We start from the raw sequence: 24,128 nt of genomic DNA, 5'->3' as shown, positions 1-24,128 counted from the left end.
GAGTCTGTCTGACTGTCTCTCCCCGTTTCCAGCTTCAGAAATTAAAAAAAAAAAAAAAAATTTGTGTTACATTTTTTGAGTTATACTTTTTAGAATTCATAAAAAAGGGGTTAAAAAACAAAAAAAAAACGACAAAAAAGTTATCTTTGTATATATATAGATACATTCTTAGTAAGATTTAGTAAATTCGGCAGGTCCTGGCGGGAATGTGTTAAGTTTTTTCATTCTTGTGTTTATGAGAAACATGAGCCTGACGTGTCCTAGTGATTTCTTCAATGTTTGGGCATATATTTGAAAGGCAAACTCTCATTTCCTTGTCAATACATTGAAGAATTCCTCTCTTTTTACTCTTAATTGTGTTGAGTGCAGAAAACCCCCACCATACATATCATCTTAACTTGACACCAAACAAAGAATAAAAGAAACTTGCCTCCAGTCTTTCCGGGGAACATGGGGGGTAGTGTAAACAATCCAGCACCACAACTTAACAGCCTTTTGTAACCTAATCAGACACGTGATGGGGGTTGGGCAGACTGTCAGCTTTAGAGCCAATTCCCCACACCTCTGTACCCCAAAAATCTAAACTCCAAAAACCCTGTTGGTTTTTTGGTCCCCAACAGGCACGTATTTCTCTGGAATACCATAGGGCGCACCTGGAAATCTTCTAGGGCACACATTTTGAGAACCACTGCATTAGGGACTCGAATGATATGCAATTCTACCAGGAAAGTACATACATGACATCGTCATCAAGTCAGGAGAATTTGTTGAGCTATCATGGCAGATGCAAGCAACAGATAGGAGGCTTAAATGGAGAAGAGGGACTCCCATACCAGCCTGCAACCTGAGAGAGTTTAACTGCAGGGCAGATGCCCGCAGGGGAGGCCCAGAACTGGGGCAGGCCAGGACACAGGCTCTAGTAGGACCTCTGAGAGCCGCCTCTCTGTTTGGACTCCCTTAGGGTGCCTGGTTCTCCTGCCCGAAAGGAAAGGGGAGTTCCTGATGGGCCAATCCCTGTGAGCTCTGGACATGAATGGACACATTAAGCAAACCAGTAGCTCTCAGCCAGAGACCTGGAAGCAGCTGCCAGACTTGCTGAGGAGAATTGGCCAAGCAACATCATGGCCAGCCCTCTTGTTTGCCTGCTTGTGGAGGCTACTCAAATATCTGCAGAATGTGCTATCAGTTCATAAAGGGGCTGCCATTAGGCTGAGACTGTGTCAGCACAGGCTGTGTTTGCTGACTGGCTGCTAGACCCAACTGTTCTTGATCAGCCTGCATTCTGTAGACAACTAAAAACCAAGGCAGGGAGAGGTTGAGTGGTGCATGTGCTAACAGAGAGCCTGGGGCTGTAGGAGTGGACGTTGAGGAGGGAGAGTGGTCATAACAGGTAGCAACACAAGGAAAAAGTGGGATGTCATGAAAATCATAACAGTTCACACTCCTCCATAAAGTTAAGAAAATTTTGGAAAAAACACTTGAAAAGGGGAAATAGTTCTAGGGGAAGAAAAGGCATATTCCATGTACTCTTTGACACTGAGGTTTTATAATTTAGTGCTTCAAAGAAACGAGAATAATACATGGTCAAAAAGTATTTTAGACAGGAAACAGAAGGACACAAAAGTTAAATTTAAAAGTGTTCAAACTATATCTTACATATACTGTACTTACTCAGTTTAGATTTTTTTTTTTTTTTGTATTTTTCTGAAGCTGGAAATGGGGAGAGACAGTCAGACAGACTCCCACATGCGCTCGACCGGGATCCACCCGGCACGCCCACCAGGGGCTACGCTCTGCCCACCAGGGGGCGATGCTCTGCCCCTCCAGGGCATCGCTCTGTTGCAACCAAAGTCACTCTAGCGCCTGGGGCAGAGGCCAAGGAGCCATCCCCAGCGCCCAGGCCATCTTTGCTCCAATGGAGCCTCAGCTGCGGGAGGGAAAGAGAGAGAGAGGAAGGAGAGGGGGAGGGGTGGAGAAGCAGATGGGCACTTCTCCTGTGTGCCGTGGCCGGGAATCCAACCCAGGACTTCTGCACGCCAGGCTGATGCTCTACCACTGAGCCAACCGGCCAGGGCCTAGATTGTTTTCAGACCACAGAACTGAGTGAATTCAGTCCACAAGTGAGCACACAGTGTGCTCAGCGCTCAGAGGAGGAGGCTGGCTAAGACTGAGAGCTTTGGTCTGGGACTTTCATTCATGTTTTGAGAATATTGTGCCCTGGCCAGTTGGCTCAGTGGTGGAGCATCGGCCTGGCGTGCAGGAGTCCCGGGTTCGATTCCCGGCCAGGGCACACAGGAGAAGCGCCCATCTGCTTCTCCACCCCTCCCCCTCTCCTTCCTCTCTGTCTCTCTCTTCCCCTCCCGCAACCAAGGCTCCATTGGAGCAAAGTTGGCCAGGGCGCTGAGGGTGGCTCTATGGCCTCTGCCTCAGGCACTAGAATGGCTCTGGTTGCAACAGAGCTGCGCCCCAGATGGGCAGAGCGTCGCCCTCTGGTGGGCATGGCAGGTGGATCCCAGTCTGGTGCATGCGGGAGTCTGTCTGACTGCCTCCCCGTTTCCAACTTCAGAAAAACACAAAAAATATATTTTTTTTTTTAAAAAATAGAAAATATTGCTGTGTCTCTATTCATAAAAATGGCACTTATTTTAGAAAACTTTGGAAAACATACAAAAGTATAAAGAAGAAAATTTAAAGGTTCTGTAACTAGTACATTTTCATATTCCATCTGTTTACATATTTTTCTTTTTATAAAATTGTGGTTATAATGTACATTTATTACTTTTTGTAAAATGACTTATCATTGAGCAGTGTATTGTGATTGTATATCCAGTAAATACTCTCCTAAAATATCATTTTTAAATATCTCTTTACTCCATCATCTGATATACTATAATTTATTCAACTTGGACATTTTCATTATTTCCAATTTTTCAGTAAACAGTGAACGCATTGATAGATAAAACTTGCACATGTCTTGTTTCTTTGGGATAAGTCCCTACACATTGAAAATTGCTTGGTCAAAGGATATATTCTGAAGTATTAGAATCCGAATCAAATTTCTCTGTGAAAAGTGATACCAGTGTATACTCTCATTAGCAATGTAAAGTGTCTGTTCTCCAAACTCTTCCCTACGCCAGTGGTCCCCAACCTTTTTTGGGCCACGGACCAGTTTAATGTCAGAAAATATTTTCATGGACCGGCCTTTAGGGTGGGACGGATAAATGTATCACGTGACTGAGACAAGCGTCAAGAGTGAGTCTTAGATGGATGTAACAGAGGGAATCTGGTCATTTAAAAAAAAAAAAAAAACATCGGCCTGACCAGGCGGTGGCGCAGTGGATATAGCGTCGGACTGGGATGCGGAGGACCCAGGTTCAGGACCCCGAGGTCACCAGCTTGAGCGCGGGCTCATCTTGTTTGAGCAAAGCTCACCAGCTTGGACCCAAGGTCACTGGCTTGAGCAAGGGGTTACTCGGTCTGCTGAAGGCCCACAGTCAAGGCACATATGAGAAAGCAATCAATGAACAACTAAATTGCCACAATGAAAAACTGATGATTGATGCTTCTCATCTCTCTACGTTCCTGTCTGACTGTCCCTATCTATCCCTCTTTCTGACTCTCGCTCTGTCTCTGTAAAAAAAAATAATAATAAATAAATAAATAAATAAAAATAAAAAAACATTGTTCAGACTTAAATATAAATAAAACGGAAATAATGTAAGTTATTTATTCTTTCTCTGCGGACTGGTACCAAATGGCCCATAGACCGGTACCAGTCCGGGGGTTGGGGACCACTGCCCTACACCATGCTTTAAGCCATACCAATTTGATGCATAACAGATTATGATTGTAGTAATAAGAATGAGCAACATTTATTGAGTATTTACTCTCTGCTGTTCTGAATAATTTATAGTGAATTTGCTCAATTTTCATAACAGTTCTATGAGTAGATGCTACTAACATTTCCACTTTACAGAGGAGGAAACTGAAGTCTGTGGAGATTAAGTATCTTGCCTGAGATTAGGCAGCTAGAAAGTGGTGGTAGCACAGGGATGGGAATCCTTGTAGTCTGGCTCCTGAGACCTCACTCTTAACCTTTGTGCCATACCTTTTCTCAATTGTTGATACCTCATTGATTTAACATGAATTTCATTGACTCTTATTGTGGTTAAACCAACTTCATGTGTTAAATTCTTTTGTAAATTGCCTGTTCCTATCCTTGGTCTAATTTTCTACCATGGTACTTATCTTTTCCTTATTAATTTGTAAGAGTTTCTTGCATATTATATGTTATAAATATTTTTCCATACACTAAAAAAAAAAAAAAGAAAAAGGCAAAAAGAAAACAATAGAAGCAACACCAAGTATATTTATCTTAATAATAAGTACTGGCCATGGCCAGTTAGCTCAGTCAGAGCATCATCCCAAAATGGCAGGTTGTGGGTTCGATCCCCGGTCAGGGCACACATGGGAAGCAACCAGTGAATGCACAACTGAGTGGAACAACAAAGGAATGCTTCCCTTCCCCTCCCCTCTCTCTCCCTTCCTCTCTATCTCTCTAAAGAAAATAAATCAGTAAATTAAAAACTAAGCCCTGACCAGATAGCTCAGTTAGTTAGAGCATCATCTGGAAGCACAGAGGTTGCTGGTTCAATCCCCAGTCAGGGCACATGCAGGAACAGATCAATATTCCTGTCTCTCTATTCCTGCCTCTTCTTAAAGTAAATAAATAATAAGTGCTAAGTGAAACAACTAATTTAGATTCTCAGATTTAATTTAAAATACAGAATATATTTTGCATTAGACATTAATTAAAGTGAGTCAGACTGAAACTAATATGCAAACTCTATATGTGAAAGACTATAAAACTCATGAATGAAATCAAAGAGAGTCTAAATAAATGAAGAGATAGTCCATGTTTATGGATAGGAGGACTCAATATTAGTAAGATGTCAGTTCTTCCCAAGTTGATCTATAGATTCAACACAATCCCAGTCAAAACCCCAGCAAGTTATCTTGTTCATATTGACAAAGTGATTCTTAAGTTTATATGAAAAGCAAAGCCCTGGCCAGATAGCTCAGTTGGTTAGAGCATCGGCCCAAAGCACAGAGGTTGCCGGTTCAATCCCTTGTCAGGGCACATATAGGAACAGATTGCTGTCTCTCTCTCCCTCCCTCTCCCTCCCTTCCTCTTTGGCTAAAAACAATAAATTTTTTTTTAAAGCCAAAAAACCACGATAGCCAACACAATATTGAAGGAGAAGACAAAGTTGGAAGACTGACTCTACTTGACTTCAAGACTTTCTATAAAGCTTCAGTGATCAAGACAGAGTGGCAAAAGGATAGACAGATTAATGGAATAGAATAGATAACTCCAAAATAGAGCCTCTGAATATGGTTAGCTGGTCTTTGACAAAGGGGCAAAGACAAAACAATGGAGAATGGGTAGTCTTTTTAACAAATGGTGCTGGAACAGCTAGCTACACATCTATGTGTAAAAAAAATAATAATAACAATCTAGACACAAATATTACACTCTTCACAAAATTAATTCAACTCATAGACCTAAGTGTAAAAGACAAACTATAAAACTTCTGGAGAGCCTGACCAGGCGGTGGCACAGTGGATAGAGCGTTGGACTGGGATGCGGAAGACCCAGCTTTGAGACCCTGAGGTCGCCAGCTTAAGCACGGGCTCATCTGGTTTGAGCAAGGCTCACCAGCTTGGACCCAAGGTTGCTGGCTTCAGCAAGGGGTTACTCGGTCTGCTGAAAGCCCATGGTCAAGGCACATATGAGAAAGCAATCAATGAACAACTAAGGTGTCGCAACAAAAAACTGATGATTGATGCTTCTCATCTCTCTCCATTCCCATCTGTCTGTCCCTAACTATCCCTCTCTCTGACTCTCTCTGTCTGTAAAAAACAAAAACAAAAAAAACAACAACTTCTGGAGAACATGGGAGAAAAGTCTAGGTCCCTGGTCTGCAAACTGCAGCTTGCAAGCCACTTGCAGCTCTTTGGCCCCTTGAGTGTGGCTCTTCCACAAAATACCATGTGCAGGCGCTACCTTGATAAGGAATGTACCTACCTATATAGTTTAAATTTAAAAAATTTGACTCTCAAAAGAAATTTCAATCGTTGTACTGTTGATATTTGGCTCTGTTGACTAATGAGTTTGCTGACCACTGGCCTAGGTGAACTTGGGTTTGGTGATGAATTTTTAGATATAACACCAAAATCACAAACCATGAAAGAAAAAATTGATGATCTGGACTTTATTCAAATCAACACTGTATGAAAAGACAAGCCACAGACTAGGAGAAAGTCTTTGCAAACACATACTTGATAAAGGACTGATACCCAACATGTACAAAGAACTTTTAAAGCTCAATAATGAGAAAATAACCCCATTTTTAAAAAGGCTAAAGATCTGAACAGACACTTCACCAAAGGAGATAGAGATGTCAAAAAAGCAAATGGAACCATGCTTGACATCATATATCACTAGAGAATTACAAATTAAGACAACAATGAGCTACCACTACATACCCAATGGAATGGCAAAAAATCCAGAATACTGACAACACCAAATGTTGGTGAAGATGTGAAGCAACAGGAACTCTCATTAGTTGTTGATGGGAATGCTAAATGGTATGGCCACTTTCAAAGGCAGTTTAGCAGTTTCTTACAAAGCTGAAGATAGTCTTACCATATGATACAATTATATCAAAAATACACGATGCAAAATGTGAGAAAATATCAGGAAAAATTGACAAGAGTCTAGTATGTCTTTCCCAGTCCTTGTTAGATAAACTAGACAAAAGTAAAATTATATATATATATATATATATATTAGACCAACCTTATTAATTTTACTTATAAATATTATCTTTTGTCTAGTATCATATATATATATATATATATATATATATATATATATATATAACTTTATCCAGAAACAACCGAAAACACTTCTATAAGCACCAGTCATGGAACACTTAAGTATATTCTAAACAGTAGAGATGATTCATGCCACATTCTTTGACCATTTGCCATGAAATCAATGGTGGGAAATAAAGTGTCAGCCTGGGTAATTTTTTTAAAACTATCTCTTAGATAATGAAAGCAATTTTGACAATGCTGTATACAAATGTATAAAGCATGTATTTTTTTAAGATACTCAAAACATAAAAGGGCATGAAAAAAGACTTGAAAAAGGACTGTGATACCTTGTTTTTGAATAGGCAGACTCAATGTTAAAAAAAGTCTCACTTTAAATTAACATATAGATTTAGTACAAATCTAATCAAAATTTTACTTCTGTTTTTGAAGAAAGCAAACTTTAAATTATTCTAAAATTCAGTGAAATGAGTTAATGCGTGAGAGTATCCAGGAAGTTTTTTGTTTTTTAATCAGTATGGGTGTTTGATGAGGAAGATTTGTAGAATTTTATTCCCAGGTATGAAAATGTGTTATAAAATCATAGTGTTTAAAGATTTATGACACTTCTTTAGCAATTAGACAGATCAGTGGAACAATATGGGAAGTCCCTAACAAACCCAAGTGTACGGGAATCTGGACTGTGATCCAGATGGCATTTCAAATCAGTGAAGACAGATTGTTAACAAATGTTTCTAGGACTTGCTAGCACTTTGGAAAAATTAATAAAGCTGTATACATCACTAATTTTATCCAGATAAATTTCAGATAGGTTATATTAGTCCGCTCAGGCTGCCACAACAGAATACTAGACTATGTGGCTTTAACTACAGAAATTTATTTTCTCACAGTTCTAGAGGCTAGAAGTCCAAGATCAAGGCCAAGGTGCCCACAGAGTTTATGTCTGGTGAGAGCTCTCTCCTTCGCTTGCAGACAGCTGTCTTCTCACTGCCTGTCCTCTGTGCTCTTTGGAAGAGAGAACTTTCTGGTGCTTCTTCATCTTACAAACATACCTAGTCCTGTCAGATTTTGGTCCCACCCTTATGACTTCATTTAACTTTTATTACCCCAGAAGGCACTATCTTCAAATAAGTCACATTGGGTATTACGACTCTAACATCTGAGTTTTGGAGGATATAATTTAATGTATAACTTGGATTTAAACATAACAAAAACCATAAAAGTCTAGGAAACTAGGAGCAAATAATTTACAATGTGATTTTGGAAAGGCCAAGCATATCAAGGTCATAAAGTAAGAGTTTTGACTGCATTTAAAATTTTTTATGTGGTAAAAATTTTCCAAGCAACAAAGTAAGAAAAACATTTCCTATGTGAAAAACAAAGGGTTAAAATTGAAAAAGAGAGAAATGGGGGAGATGTCACCTCCCAGACTGGCAGATGATTAAAAGGATCTGGTGAGTTCTAAGGAAGGGATGTAATTAAGATGATTAATGACATTAAGGTCAAAAGAATGACATTTCTAAAAGAAAATAAATAGAAATTATGTTGTTTGACCAGCCGGAAGTCTGGAGGCAGTACCTACAGACCAGCCTTTCAGTGTGTTCGGTCAGACCCCATGGGCACCCTTCCTTGCTCCAACTGTCAGGAGCTTACAGCTTAGTTTCACCCATCCCTTCTTTTTCTTGCCTTCTACCAGAAATGTTCAGCCTTTAGAAATTAAACAATTCATATGATAACTTGCTACAATCAAATTTACAAATAAATTCAAAGGAAAGGGGATATGAATGAACAACTCTAGAATGGGTATCAGCTAAAAGGAGAAAACTCGCCTGACCTGTGGTGGCGCAGTGGATAAAGTGTCAACCTGGAAATGCTGAGGTTGCCGGTTCGAAACCCTGGGCTTGCCTGGTCAAGGCACATATGGGAGTTGATGCTTCCAGCTCCTCCCCACCTTCTTTCTCTGTCTCTCTCTCCTCTCTCTCTCCCTCTCTGTCTCTCTCTCTCCATTTCTCTCTCCTCTCTAAAATGAATAAATAAAATTAAAATATATATATATATATATAAAAGGAGAAAACTCTTTGGATTACATCAAAGTAGAACATAAAACAAGAAGACAAAAAGTGCATTTGGAAAAGAGAAAGGGCTCCTGAACTTGAAGGAGTGTTTGGTTAGGGACACTGTAGCCATCCACTTGTCCTGATAATTCCTGAGAAACTTCCTCTTTCTGCCTTTCAGCATCCTTTTGGCCCTACCAGAGAGTAACCAAATGAGTAATGATGTGATGCGTATATGTAGCAGCACCCATGTGTCGCTCAGCACAGGGCAGTAGGTGAGGGTTTTCCTGAGTGTTGCTCTTGCCCAGGATGACCAGCTGACAAGTGCTGAATGACAGCTCAGTCAAGGACATTGTTCCCTGACTCACAGCCCCATGCTTCCTCTCTAGAGATGCCACTGGCTTTCTAGAACCCTCTAGAACTAGAACTTACTTTTTATGTTCATCTTTCACCTCTAAGTCCCAGAAGCCTCTTGAGTGACTCACCAAATAAATTACTCTTTTGATGAATTTGTACAATGATGGAATTACGACTTCCTTTGGGGAAAGTCAGGATACATATATCAAAATGGAGAGGTGGTCAGAATCAGATAGGGTATGTACCAACCTGTTGAAAGGGTTCAGTTAAGTTAAGGTCCAGGTTGGATCTGAGTCATTGTATACAAGCTAAGTAAGGGCTTGGCTCTTTCAGTAATGAAGGCCATGTAATAACAGTTCTTACTTAGGCTAATTTGGGAATATTAAAACTCTCCTTCAAGCATCTTAGATTTACCTCTCAATGTGCAATCAGCTTTTGATGTGGGGAAAAAAAAACAGCCTTTATGCTAGTGATAGTAAACAGTAGGGAGTCCATTATTTTGGACTCGACTTTAGAATTCAAAGAGGACTCTCTGTTAGATTACTCACTTATTCATGCATATCCCCACTCTCAACTAGGTGCTACCTGTGACTGGTGACCCAGTGAGTAAGCAGAAGCCTCTCCCTATACAGGCCATTAACCAAATATTGAGCCTTGCCTCTATTGATCTGGATCAGCATGGAGTTGTTGCTGGGATCCACTGGAAGCCATACATCTTAGCTCACATTGCTATGACAGAGCACAGACTGAGTGGCAAAAACAACAAATTCATTTCTCACAGTTTTGTAGGCTAGAAAGTCAGACATCAGGGTGTCAGCATGGTCAGGTTCTGGTGAGAGCTCTCTTACTAGTTTATGGATGGCCAGCTGCCTTCTTGTGACCTCACATGGTTAGAACAGAGTGTGATCCTCTCTCTGGTATCTCTTCCCATAAGGGCACTAATCCCACTCATGAGGGCTCCACTCTCATGACCTAACAATAACCTCCCAGAGGCCACCCCCAACACCATCATACTGGAGATTTAGGCTTCAACATAGGAAGTTGGGGGGACATAAATATTCAGTACATGGCATTATAATGGAAGTATGTAGAGATTACCCTGAGGGACTGTGTGTTGATCTCAAATCAACCTGAGGGCTCACTGGGGTGACCAGCAGATGATTCCTTCTGTTGGAGTGAGCAGCAAGTTTGACCTTGCCAGCGACCATCACTGTAGGAGCTGCAGCTTGGCTGTGCTCTTCACTATAATCCTGCTTTGTTTTTCCTTGGGTGGAGGAAGGAACAGGCAGGGACATCAGAGATGCTTGTAATTGATTCCAAGTGGTATTGTTAGAGAGACCAGTATTGCTGAGAAATAGGTGTGAGGCGCTCTGCTTTAGATGCGAATGATAAATGCAGTGGGTGTAACCACCAGAATAGTAATTATGTCATCTGTCTTGTCGTGAAATATGACTATAGTAATTGCAACATTTTATCCCATCATTGAAGCTTATAATTATAGTGCAGCCACCAGGATTATATGCTAATTTAGGTTGTTTTAATAACCTCTTTTCCTCTGAAATGTAATGGTAAAATTCCACAATTGTTTCCAAGCTTTACTGTGTTTTCCTTTTTCTTTTTTTTTTAATTTTTATTGAATTTATTGAGGTGACATTGGTTAATAAAATTATATAGGTTTCAGTTATACAATTCTATAATCCATGATCTGTATTCTGTGTTGAGTGCTCACCACCCAAAGTCAAATCTTCCATCACCATTTATCCCTCCTTTACCCTCTTCTACATCCCCACCCCCTTTCCCTCTGGTAATCACCACACTGTTGTCTGTGTCTATGAGTTTTTTGGCTTAATCCCTTCATCTTTTTTACATAGCCCCCCTGACCCCCACCCCTCTGACAGCTGTCAGTATGTTTTCTGTATCTATTAGTCTGTTTCTGTTTTGTTTATTTTGTTCATTAGAGTCCACATATAAGTGAAATCAAAAGGTATTTGTCTACGATCCCATGCTCAAGTTGGTGAGCCGCCCTCTAGCCAGCAACCTTAAGGTTTCAAACCTGGGTCCTCACCATCCCAGGTTAAGGACTATCTACTGCTCTACCACCTGGTTAGGCATCTTCTAGTGTATTTTTTACTCCAGATATTGTCTTCTTTATTTCTGGCTGGTTTCTTTAATGGTTTCTGGGTCATTTCTCATGCTTGCTATTTCTATGTTGAAGTTCTCACTGGATATCTTGAGCATCCATATAATCATTTTTTAACTCTATCTGATAAATTGCTTGCCTCCATTTCATTTAGCACTTTTTCTGGAGATTCCTCCTGTTCTTTCCTTTGGGGATTATTTCTTTATCTCCCTATTTTGGATGACTCCATATTTGTTTTTATATAGTAGGTATCCTGTGGGACCCAGTGGTGCAGTCTCCTTGATCACCTGATCTGAGTGTTCCAGGAGTGCCCCTTGTATGGGTTATGTGGGCCCTCTGTTGTAATTGAGTTTTAATTGCTATTGGCCCATTTGTGTGGGGTTGACCCTCAGGCTGGCTGATGGTGAGGATAAACCCTGATATCGGTGTACAAGCTGCTGTCTAGGTGCTGTCCACATGAAGCAGCATTTACTTCAGCAGTGTCTGGTGCCTGAAGATCTCATATTGGATATGACACTTGTGAAACTAACTAGATCTTGTTCTGATGTTGTCTAAAGCTGGCCATTGGATGTGTTGGTTCTGGGGTCTCTTGGGAGAGTCAGATGTAGACCAGTGCTAGATACTGTCTGTGACTGGCCCTGGGCAACCTGTTTGGAGCTACAGAGTGATCCACAGTTTGTAGCTGCCTGTGCTGGGCCTCACTGTGTGGGGGGAGGACCAGGCTGTGCACTAAGGTTGGCTTTTACCAGCACTGGGCCTGGGTGCATGTCAGCAAAAGTCCCAAGGAACCCGAGATCCGCCTCTACTTGCCTCTGCCTGCTGACTACCTGTTAAGCTCAGTCACTGAAAGAGCATCTGGTAGTACTCAAGTTGCATGAGGTAGGTTCTCAGTGAGTCAACAGGTAGGGGCGAATAGCATTTACCAGATTAATTCAGATTTAAACTCAGTGCCAGTGCTCAGTCAGAGGCCACTCAGCAAATGACCGAGGGTATACCAAGTCTAGTTGCCTCCTACTGTGTGCCCACAGACCTTTGTGGTTGGTTAGGGTCTCAGCAGATTATCAATTTGAGGTAAGTAGAGTTTATCAGGCCCGAACAGACCAACATTTGGCTCCATGAAGGGTAGGCTCTGCATCATTTGGACATGTGAGGGAATAATGGTTTGTCCTTGAGCCACACAACTCTGTCCAAGATACTGCCACAAGCACAGATCAACAGGATGGGGCCTCTAGGAGTCAGGAAAGTATATCTAGTGGATCTCTCCTGAAAGGGAGGTACTTTTTAGGTTTGGGATCAGGTAGGATAAGTGAACCCTTCCCTAGAGCCCACAACTTAGTCTGTCCCAGATTTTGCTAGGAACCTGATCTCAGTAGGGTGTGAACACCAGGAGTTGGCAGAGGGGAAGGTGCTGGTCCAGCTTGGGGGGAGGTGTGGGGAGTGGCTCCTGCTTCAGAGCCTTACAGCTCAGTCTGTCCCGTATTCTGCCCAGACCTCAGCAGGGCAGGGCCACCAAAAGTTAAGAAGGTGTGGCTACCTGGAGCCAGAAGATGGTGCTAGAGGGTCTCCCATGACAGGAAGGCACCAGTCAGGTTCACAGGAAAGGGGGAAGGAATGGTCCTTGCTCCAGAAACACACCACTCAGTCACTGACACCCACTAAATCTGCCCAGACCTCTATACAAGACAGCTGACTCTTCAGAAGGTTGAGTTGAAGTGGGTCCAGATGGTAGAGTTGTTGCATTCTCCCAGGCTGATGCCATGTGGGGAGGAGTGTTCCGCCCAAGAAAGACAGTGTCTGCTGTGTGAGAGAGGGACTCAGCACAGAATTCCCAATGGCTGTCTCTTTAGTTCTTTCCCCAGAGCCACAAACCCCAGTCTCTCCTTGCTTGACTCTAGTCTGCTCCACCCTTCCTCTGCTGGAGCTCAGGGTGAATGGCTGCAAATGAGATTTTGTGTGTTGGCCCTTTAAGAGGGAGCCTGTGTCTCTAGCAAACTCCAGCCTCTCCCCTGGCAGACAGAATCTCTGCTGATTTTCACAACCAGATGTTATGTGGGTGCCTCTTCCTAGCTCTGTTGCTTTAAACTGGGGAACCCAGCATGGGGCTATAGACCAATGTCAGACACTGTCTGTAACTGGCCCTGGGCAACCTGTTTGCCCAGCTTCCCAGTGGGGAACCCCAGCAGCTGAGCTATCCCTCCAGAATCCCAGCCACCTTCTGTGGCTGATGTAGCTTCTTCTGTAATCCTTGGTTATAAGATTTCTATTCAGGTAGTCTTTAGTTGGTTGTTTAGGTTGATTGCTGTATATTTTAGTTTAATTCCAGTTTGGTCCTGGGAGGAGGTAAATGTAACATCTACCTAGACTGTCACCATCTTGGATCTCGCTGGTTCTTGTCAATATCTGTTATCTTGTAACTCTTTTTAAATGTTTTTATTGAATTTTTTTTTTAGAAAGAGAGTAGGCCCTGGCCAGTTGGCTCAGTAGTAGAGCGTCGGCCTGGTGTGCAGAAGTCCTGGGTTCGATTCCCGGCCAGGGCACACAGGAGAAGTGCCCATCTGCTTCTCCACCCCTCCCCCTCTCCTTCCTCTCTGTCTCTCTCTTCCCCTCCCGGAGCGAGGCTCCATTGGAGCAAAGATGGCCCGGGCACTGGGGATGGCTCCTTGGCCTCTGCCCCAGGCGCTAGAGTGGCTCTGGTCGCAACAGAGCAACGCCCCAGAGGGGCAGAGCATCGCCCCCTGGTGGGCAGAGCGTCGCCCCCTGGTGGGCGTGCTGGGTGGATCCCGGTTGGGTGCATGCGGGAGTCTGTCTGACTGTCTCTCCCCATTTCCAGCTTCAGAAAAATACAAAAAAAAAAAAAAAAAAGAAAGAAAGAGAGTAAAAAAAACCTGATTTGTTGTCCCACTTATTTATGCACTTATTGTTTGATTCTTGTATGTGCCCTAACTGAGGACTAAACCCACAATCTTGATGTGTCAGGACAATGCTTTAACCAACTGAGCTACCCAGCTAGGGCCAGACCTTGGAACTCTTAACAGTTTGGTAGTAAGAAGAGGAGGCAGGGATGCTCTGGGCAATTGGTAACAGAGGACTTTGGGTAAAGCAGACTTGAGGCTTAGTGAGAAAGCCTATGCAGTTGAAGCATATTAGGTTTCCAACCAAAATAAAATATTCTCTTTGAATGTGAATTGTCTATTTTATGTTTCAAAGGTGGCAGATGTTTTATAGGATTTGGCACTGTCTGCAACCCATATTTTATACATTTTGAAGAAAACTTTCAACCATAATCATTAATCTAGGGCTGATTCAGAAAACCCTCCCCACTGTAGAATGTATTTGCCATTGTATCTGATAGGGGTTAATATCCAAAGTTTATGAAGAAGTTTTAAAACTCAACACCAAAAACACAAACAATTTAAAAATTGGAAAAGGACCTAAATAAGCACTTCTCCAAAGAGGACATACAATGGCCAATAGACATATGAAAAGATTCTCTACATCACTAATCATCAGAAAATTGCAAATTAAACCACAATGAGATATCACCTCACACCTGTCAGAATAGCTGTCATGAGTAAATCAACAAACAACAAGTATTGGCAAGAATGTACAGAAAAGGGAACCCTTGTGACTGTTGGTGGGAATACAGACTGGTACAACCACTGTGGAAAGCAGTATAGAGTTCTCTCAAAAAATTAAAGATGGGCCTTGCTTAGCCAGATAGCTCCATTGGTTAGATCTCTGTCCTGAAGAGCAGAGGTTGTCAGTTCAGTCCCAGGTCAGGGCACATATAGAAACAGATCTATGCCCCCCACCTTCCTCTCTCTTTAAAATCAATAAGTAAAAAAAGTTTTTTAGCCTGACCAGGCAGTGGTGCAATGGATAGAGCATTGAACTGGGTTGCAGAGGACCCAGGCTCAAAACCCTAAGGTCACTTGCTTGAGCATGGGCTCATCCGGCTTGAACGCGGGGTTGCTGGCTTGAGCGTGGGGTCATAGACAAGACCTGATTATCACTGGCTTGAAGCCCAAGGTCTCTGGCTTGAGCCCAAGGTTGCTGGCTTGAGCAAGTGGTCACTCACTCTGCTGGAGCCCCCTGATCAAGGCACATATGAGAAAGCAATCAATGAACAACTAAGGTCCCACAACAAAGAATTGATGCTTCTCATTTCTCTCCCTTCCTGTTTGTCCCTATCTGTCCCTCTCTCTGTCTCTCTGTTACAAAAAAAGAAAAAAAAATTTTAATTAAAAATGGAACTACCTGTGACCCAGTAATTTCACTTCTGGAAATTTATCTGAAAAGCCCAAAAACACTAATTTGAAAGAATATATGCACCCCTAATGTTCATTGCAGAATTATTTATAATAGCCAAGATTTGGCTCAAGTGTCAATCAGTAGATCAGTGGATAAAAAAGTCATGGTACATTTACACAATGGGATACTACTTGACCATAAAAAAGAAGAAAATCTTACCCTTTGTGACAGCATGGATGGAGAGCATTATGCTAAGTGAAATAAGCCAGTCAGAGAAAGGCAAGTACCATAAGATTTCACTCTTATGTGGAATCTAATGAACAAAATAAACTAACAACCAAAACAGAGACAGACTAATAGACACAGAGCAGGCTGACAACTGTCGGGGATGGGGCTTAGAGAGCTGGGTAGACAGGTGGAGAAATTGAGAAAAGAAAGAGAGAAAAAGAGAAATACTCATGGATAAAGACAACAGCGTGGTGATGGCTAGAGGGAATGGGGGAGGACGAGGGGAGGAGAATGTGGGGGATAAATGGTGAGGAAGGAGACTTGACTTGGGTGGTGCACACATACTACAGTGTACAGATGATGTCTTGTGGAATTGTGTACCTAAAACCTGTATAATTTTGTTAACCAGCCTCACCTTGATAAATTCAATAAAAAGGAAAAAAGAAAAGAAAACCCTGCCATTAAACCTAAGAGTGGGTTTAGTTGAATTTATGCCTGGATACCAAGCATATGTCAGGAGCCTTCCATTGTGAAGTTCATGAAGACACTCACTACAGGTATTTATCTTTTCAGATCACATTCCAACAACCTTGAGCGGTAATGCAACACACTTTGGTTATCCAGGAATAAATGGGCAGGGACATTATGAAACGGGGTTGTTGGCTAAGGAAAAGCTCCCTTGATTCCTTTCTTGTAAGATTACTTGCTTGCTCTTAGGTCATCTTTACAGTGTCTCCATAATCTGTTCACATCTCGGAAATCAGTGTTTCATGGAAGCAACTCAGACCCACACTTTTAAACTGGGCACTTGTGACCTCATCATGTATTCATTCCTGTTATTCAGGACTCCACTGTGATTCAGAAAAGTGTGGTTATAATTAAGCAAACCCATCTGTAATCCTAAAACAACCAAGGAAGTAACCTAAGAACAATCAGTTTTTTTGAAAGAGGAACTGGTATCAAATGTAGTATCACTTTTGGAGGTGACAAAAATCCCTAGATTAGACCTGGGTCAACCAGCAAGGCCAGACACTAACAGCAAAGTTGTTAGGGTGTTACAGACATGGGGCTGCGAGGGACACAGATATACTGATATGGGACAGGAACGTGGTCCAGCCCCATCTCTCTCCTCCACTGCTGTCCACCAAAGCCCCATTGTTTTCTGGCTCCCTCCTGCTGGGCTTCAGCCCCAATGAAGTGTCCCCTGGCGGCTGCTCTCAGGAAATTAAATGAGTCAAATCTACCCACATAGATACTGACAAGCATCTGAACAAGTAAACTGATGGAGGGAAGGAAGCTGTACTTATAATTGAACAAGTCAACTTCAGACCAGTGAATCATGCTGGTGAAAGGTAAACTGAGGCACACTAAGATTCTCTTTTTTTCCATAAATGAGCGTATATTGATTGGAATCAGGCAGCGCAAATCGAAGGTGTTAGAAGTACCCCACAGACATGAGTTGGAGCAAGGTTTTTACAGAGAAGAGGTGAAACAAAGCAAGGAAATTATTTTATTTGTTGTAGCTTAAGTGGTTACCTTATGTAGGAAAGCCTAGTTGGCTGTTTGTGATTGGTTGTTCTTAAGTTTCAATTTCTCAGATTCCAGTAAAGGCACTGACTCTGGTTTAGGTTTTAATTAGCTTATGTGGACTCCCAAGGCATTAGAGCTTCCTCAGTCTGGTGACCTCCTTGTTTAAATACTTTAACAGTGTGTGGGTCACAGCTAGAGGGAAAAGGATCTTGGAGGTGACAATGGAGGGCGTGGGGGAGAGGAAAGGTGTCCCCACCAAGGAGACTTACATGTTAGGGTTCCCTTGGCCAGACCTAATTGAATGACCTAGGAAACTTTAGGTCTTATCTTCTAGCCATGTGGGGACAGGTCTGTAAGGAATGAGTGTACTGGCCCAGCAAACAAGAGCATTCCAGCACTCGGCAGTTCTGGTTTTCATGATCAATTCATCAGGCAGCCACAGGAACATAAATTCTGTGACCAGACTGTTGACCTGCAAAGTCTGGTTTTCACTCCTACTTGATATGTGACCTCGGGTAAGTTTTGTAACTTTTGTGCCTCAGTTTCCCTATCTGGAAAGTGACTTTAAGATTATTTAGAAGAGCTAAATGAGGTCATTCACATGACAATGTAGTTAGCACCAAACCTGGCACATCATGAGTGACTGTTAGCTATGATTTTTTCCTTAACCATTTTATACAGCTGCCCTCAGATTTGTGTAATACAGATTAGCTGCAGAAGGTAGCCCACTCTTAGAAAGAAAATTGCATTTGGGGACCCAGAGCCTGGGGACGTCTTCTGGATAAAGGGCACAGGTTTACCAAGGTGACTGCCACCATGCGGGACTCGTTGGGGTTGTCAGACATACCACCTATCTCCTTGCCCATCATGGCCCAGCAGTGGTATGCAACTCTTCTTTATATAATGCCAATTATTTAAAGAACTTTACAGTAACTTTATAACTTTTGAGTCTTCTCATTTAAATCTTCTAAGAGGGCAAAAATCTTGCCCTATTCTTTTCCTTATATCTTCTCAGTAAATACTGTCAGGATGAGATAATGAGGTTTATAGAGAATTTGAAACAAACATTAAAAAAATGAAATAGATGGGAACAGTAAAAACTGGAGAGAGGATTAGGGTCGGATGAGACATGCCACAGTGAACCATCTGGAAGAGCTCACTGAAGTTAGAGACTGAGGTCTCAGAGGACAGTGGCTCTTAGAGGACAGAGGTGTGGTTCCAACACTACCAGCCTGTTCTGTCTGCCAGCCTGGGCAGCAGCCACCAGTTCTCAATGGTTGCCCAAGGGGTCACTTGGTGAATTCAGCGGTCATCCTAACATGGTGGCTATGGAGGAGGCATGGAGTGAAGCCTGAAGTGGAGAAGAGGGAGGCTGTGACCAAGGGCATGGGGACAGCACTTGGCTTTGTTTCGGAAGGTGGCAGCAAGCATGCTGAAGCTCACTGAAGTCAGCCCACGGACAGCCATCCCAGCTCCCTCCTGTGCCCATTGCTGCTGCAGGGCCTCAGAATCACTCCCCTGCTCCCTGCAGGCTTGGTCCGCCCCTGGAGAGGCCTGTGTGGTGTCCTGTGAACCACTACAGACTCCAACCACTCCCATTCCACTCAGCACATACCTATTTTAGATCTAAAATACTGGCCATGGTGCAATTAGAGGAGAAATTGTAGACTTTTAGAGTTAAAGGGACCCTGGAGATATCTAACTCTCCTAAATTTTACAGATGAGGAAACTGAAGCTCAGAGAAGTTGAGTTACTTACCCAAGGTCACACAGCCAGCTTAGGGGCAGAGACTGAACTGGAAGCCTGATGCTCATTGATATTCCTTATTTCATTCCACACTCCCAACAAATGTGACTTTGACAGGGTTTAGTTTGACTCATCAACTTTTAGTTCTATTTGAGGTAAAAATGCAGTATGTACCTCTACTGCGATCATTTGTAGGATTCCACCCATTGCTAAAGTGGGTCTGGGCTAGAAATCAGAAGAAATTCTACAAAACTTTGGAAGGTGGGCTCATTAAAAATATATAGAGGGAATGTATGTGGCTTGTATGTACTGAAGGTCATCCATTTCATTTCATTGTTTTTTCATTTATGGGGTGTTCTTGTCACTCTGGAAAAGATTGAGACATCAAATGCACTAAAGGAGCTCGTTTGACTGTCATATGCTGCCTGAGCCTCTGAGGCCCTGGCAGGCAGAACAGCTTTGTTGGCAGGATGGCTCAGTGCAGGCTGTTCAGTAGCAAGGCACAGAATGGACCAGGGCAGTGAGCTGGTAACTTCATCTGCCTCCTAGCAAACATGTCTCCGCACCTGCCCTTCCCCCCACCTCCCAGCTTCCTGTGGAGCTTCTGGACCCAGCCCAGGGTAGTCAGTGTGCACTGTGGCAAGTGTCTGCCAGCTTCAGGTAAGCCTGGAAGGAAGACAGAGAAGAAAAAGCTTCCTCATCAGGGGAGAGGCCATTCCAGGTTAAATGTGTGCCTGTACTACATAGCTCATGTGTCTGTGTTATATATAAACTGTGCTTATAATATGCATTGTACCGAGGAGGGTAGAGTGTCCTCTCTGTGGGTCATGAGAATGGATTACAATAAGACCAATAAGACAATTATTATTATTATTATTATTATTAATATAAATTCAATCACACTGGTTTGGTCAGAGCCAGTACTCTGCCTTATTCATGTGAAAATGGTTTAGCAGAGGGATTGTGGGCTGCTGGCTGGAGCCTCCACTCATCACTCAACAACAGGGCTATCCAACATCCTGCTGGCTCCCATTCCTCCAAGCACTGACCTGCCCTCCGGAGCAGCATCTTTCCTCTGAGGAGGTGGCAAAGCCTGTCTCTTCGGGTTTGTAGAGCCTCTCCCCAGGCTGAGTGTGGCCCTGCTGTTGGCCATCACACAAAACAGCCTGTCCTCAGGCTTGTCCACTCTCCACATGGACATTTCGAACTGGCCTCAGACTCTGAGCTTGTGCTGTGTCCCCACAGGTATCCCAGGCAGCCGCAGACCTCCTGGCATACTGTGAGGCCCACGTCTGGGAGGACCCTCTCATCATCCCTGTGCCTGCGTCAGAAAACCCATTCCGAGAGAAGAAGTTCCTCTGCACCATCCTCTGACTCCGTGTGCAGTGAAGCGTCTCCTTCTCTGGAACGCCCCATGGGGACCCGCATGCCTGTAGCTTAGGGAACCCCCTGCCCTGCCCAGCCACCATCATGGGGGCCAGTCTTGTCAGTCCCTTGATTTTCATTTCTTGCATCGATTTCACTTTTTCTTTTCATTTTCATGTTATCTTTATTACTGGCAAAGAAAACAGTTTTGTAGCCGAATAACAAATGTGCCAAGTAAAAATAAGTATGGATTTAAGGGCTTAAAATTTTAAACATCAGTTCCCAAGTTTAAATGCATCAAGTTAACACCTCTCAGTGAATAATTTATTTAAAAACTCTACCTAAGGCCTTGGCCAGTTAGTTCAGTTGGTTAGACCAGTGGTCCCCAACCTTTTTTGGGCCACAGACCGGTTTAATGTCAGAAAATATTTTCACGGACCAGCCTTTAGGGTGGGACGGATAAATGTATCACGTGACCGAGACAAGCATCAAGAGTGAGTCTTAGACGGATGTAATAGAGGGAATCTGGTCATTTTTTAAAAATAAAACATCGTTCAGACTTAAATATAAATAAAATGGAAATAATGTAAATTATTTATTCTTTCTCTGCGGACCAGTACCAAATGGCCCATGGACCAGTACTGGTCCGCGGCCCGGGGGTTGGGGATCACTGGGTTAGAGCATCATATCTATATGCCAAGGTTGTAGGTTCAATCCCGAGTCAGGGCACATACAAGAATCAACCAATGAGCACATAAATAAGTGGAACAACAAATCAGTTTTCCGCTCCTTTCCTCTTTCTCTCTAAAAAAAAACCCAAATCAATAAATTTTAAAAAGAAAAAGTATGCCCTGCAGTCCCATTCCCAATAATTCAGCATCAAATAAGAGCATTTGACCAACTAAAATAAAAGGGTAAGATTTTCACCTTCCATAGAGAAAGCAGGTCTGGAAGTTGTCTAGTTCCTGCTTTCCCATCATCCTCTTCACAGGGAAACAACTCGCAACACCGATGGTTTTCTGAACGTGTGTGGCCCAGGCCCCTGCTTCCCACTGTTTATCACCGGCCATTCTGGAGGTGGTCCTTCCACAGATGTAGGTACAGGGTGGATACTGCAGAGCTTACCCCTGTGTGTACCCAGTGACTCCAGCCACCAAGGGCACCATCTCCCCTCTCCACATAGACCTCTCTCCCTGCTTCCTCCCAGCTGGCTCCTCCTTGGGAGTCCTACTGTGGGCAGTGTTAATAAATAAGGGCCATTCTGGGCTCAACACTGGGCCCTGGGGGGTTTCATCATGGTGGCCCTGCCCCAGAGTAAGTCCCAGGAACAGCAGATCTGGGCATTAAGAAGTATTTGCTTATTTAATCTTCCAACAATAAATAAATGCCATGAGCATATGTGTTTTAAAGAGAGGGAAAGTGAGGCATAGAAAGATGATGTCATTTTCCCAGGGTTAGCAGGAATAGTGGGACCTGAGTGCAGGCAGCCTGGCCCCAGAGCCCTCCCTGAACTCTGGGTTATGCAGCCTCCCAGGTCTACCTGTTTGCAGGTAGACACATCCTCAGACAACCTGAACTTCTGCGAAGTGCTGTAGCTGCAGCCTTCTTAAGAACACATGTCTCCTCCCATCTGCCAGGAGGAGGCATGCTGGGCGTGTATTCCTTCAGTTTAAGAAAGATGTTATCTGGATGCCCCCACGAAAGGCTAAACAGCGCTTGGTATTTCTGAGACAAACTTGCAGACACACCCTAAAACAAACCCAAATCACCCTGAAGAAAGAAGAGTAACCGACAGGGACGCAGAGTGCTTTGTCTAAGTTTCTTCTTTCCTGTTTGGAAACTGCCTCTGTCCCTGGTTCTGCTGGGGGCTTGCTGTGTGAGCAGGCCCTGTGTTTCTGAAATGCGCTAACCTGTACAGTGAACTTAATAGTGATGACTTCTCCTGCCTTTCTGTTTAGGAGGACACAGCAGAGAGATGCTACCTAGATGAAGCTGTGATTATCATTTAAAACGAATGTACTAAATGCCAAGCTGTAATATTGGGAAGAACACATGACTTCAAAGACTCCATGGTTCAGTTAGGGGACTAATGTAAAATTGCCTACAAAGGGGCAAATACAATCTTCAGATCAGTTAATAACTTGCCACACTTGTAAATGGTCTTAGTACATTTTTATTCTTTGCTTCTTTTGTTGAAACCCATTCTTAGCATCATTGAAGCTCTCTGATAATACTAGTGTTGTTAGGAAACTAGCAGAATTGTATGCTGTACGTGGTAACAAGACTCAGGTCCTTCTCTTTTTTGGTCTGTGACCAGGGTCTCTTTATTCTGTGGTCCATGTCAACATCATTAACCTGATGAAACAAAGCACAACCCATAAAAGCACAGCAGCGAAGCTGAAGGTGGGACAGCACAGAATACGGCTGAACTGAGTTAAAAAAAAACATGCTTCCCATCTTTCACCAAACTTTCCAATGTTCACCATCACTATTTCTGTCTGTCCAGATCCTGCCTGCCTTCTTCTCCTCTCTCCCTTACACTCCTACATGGGATCTTTAGTCCTTTTACCACACCTTTCCTTCCAAACTGACGGCCTCTGTGCTCACCCCTTCTCAAGTGTCCCTGAACTCAATGCCATTGTGTTCAAGGCAAGTTCAGGCATGAGGGCTGAGATACACAAGCATATGACTGGTCCCCTCCCACTTCTAGCCTTCATCAGGAGGCAAATGGCATGGAGTGTGCCTATGGTGGACAGTTGTCATTCTGTGTTACCAATTGGCTGTCCAGCATCTGACATCCCCTCCTATAGGGCGGAATTGCCCCTTATATATAAATTTAGTGGAATGTGGAATCCCTCCCCCTGTGGATGCTCAAGTGGAGAGGTCTTCCCCATCTCTGGGGTACAACCCCTTTCTAGCACCAACTGGCCAGGGCATGCCCAGTGACAAAGGGTGAACGTGGACTCCCTGCTTTGGGATGTGACCCTGGAGCCACTGATTCAGAAATGACAGTGTTGACACTTATTTCATAGGAGCTTCAGTGGTCCAGGGGCAGCTGTGGCCCAGCAGAGGAGGTGTCTGGGATTGCTGGACCCACTGGTAACAATGTCCAGGGGTGACCGAGTGTCAAACCAAGCATTCCTACACTGCTCCTTGGCCCCACTGAGCTGTTACAGCTAAAATCCATCCTCCTTGGTTTCCTTTCTAATTCTTTGAGTCCCCAAGTTCCATCCAATGAATTCCTTATTTTTCTATGAAATAGCCTGGGTTGGATATACTTATCATTTGACCAAAAACTTCACTCTGAGGTGTATACCCAACAGAAATGTGTGCATATGTTCACCAGAAGAAATGTAAGCACTATTATAACCCCAAACTGGAAGGCACCCACATGCCCATGTTGAATGGCTAAACCAATAGTGGGACATTCATGCAGTGGATCATACACAGTGACGGGAATGAGCAAATGGTCCTGCAGCTACACCGCTGCATGGCGCTGGTTGTGTGAGATAAGGCAAGGACGTGCTGTACACAGTTCCATTTCTACCGAGCGTGAA

The 24,128-nt window shown here is 43.2% G+C and overlaps 1 protein-coding gene across 1 annotated transcript in view; it reads left to right on the top strand.

The window, feature by feature from the left end:
- Window positions 1-23,852, top strand: part of GNG4 (G protein subunit gamma 4) — a 53,052-nt gene extending 29,200 nt beyond the window's left edge. Inside the window, exon 5 of the mRNA XM_066382692.1 lies at window positions 20,452-23,852. Coding sequence (XP_066238789.1) covers window positions 20,452-20,580 — 129 coding nt within the window. The 3' untranslated portion in view covers window positions 20,581-23,852. The remainder of the gene's footprint in view (window positions 1-20,451) is intronic.
- Window positions 23,853-24,128: the final 276 nt, after the last annotated feature.

This window comes from Saccopteryx leptura, chromosome 1, assembly GCF_036850995.1.
Source record: "Saccopteryx leptura isolate mSacLep1 chromosome 1, mSacLep1_pri_phased_curated, whole genome shotgun sequence".
Taxonomy (NCBI): domain Eukaryota; kingdom Metazoa; phylum Chordata; class Mammalia; order Chiroptera; family Emballonuridae; genus Saccopteryx; species Saccopteryx leptura.
The sequence above is the reverse complement of the archived record's forward strand: the minus strand, read 5'-3'. Positions and strand labels throughout refer to the sequence as shown.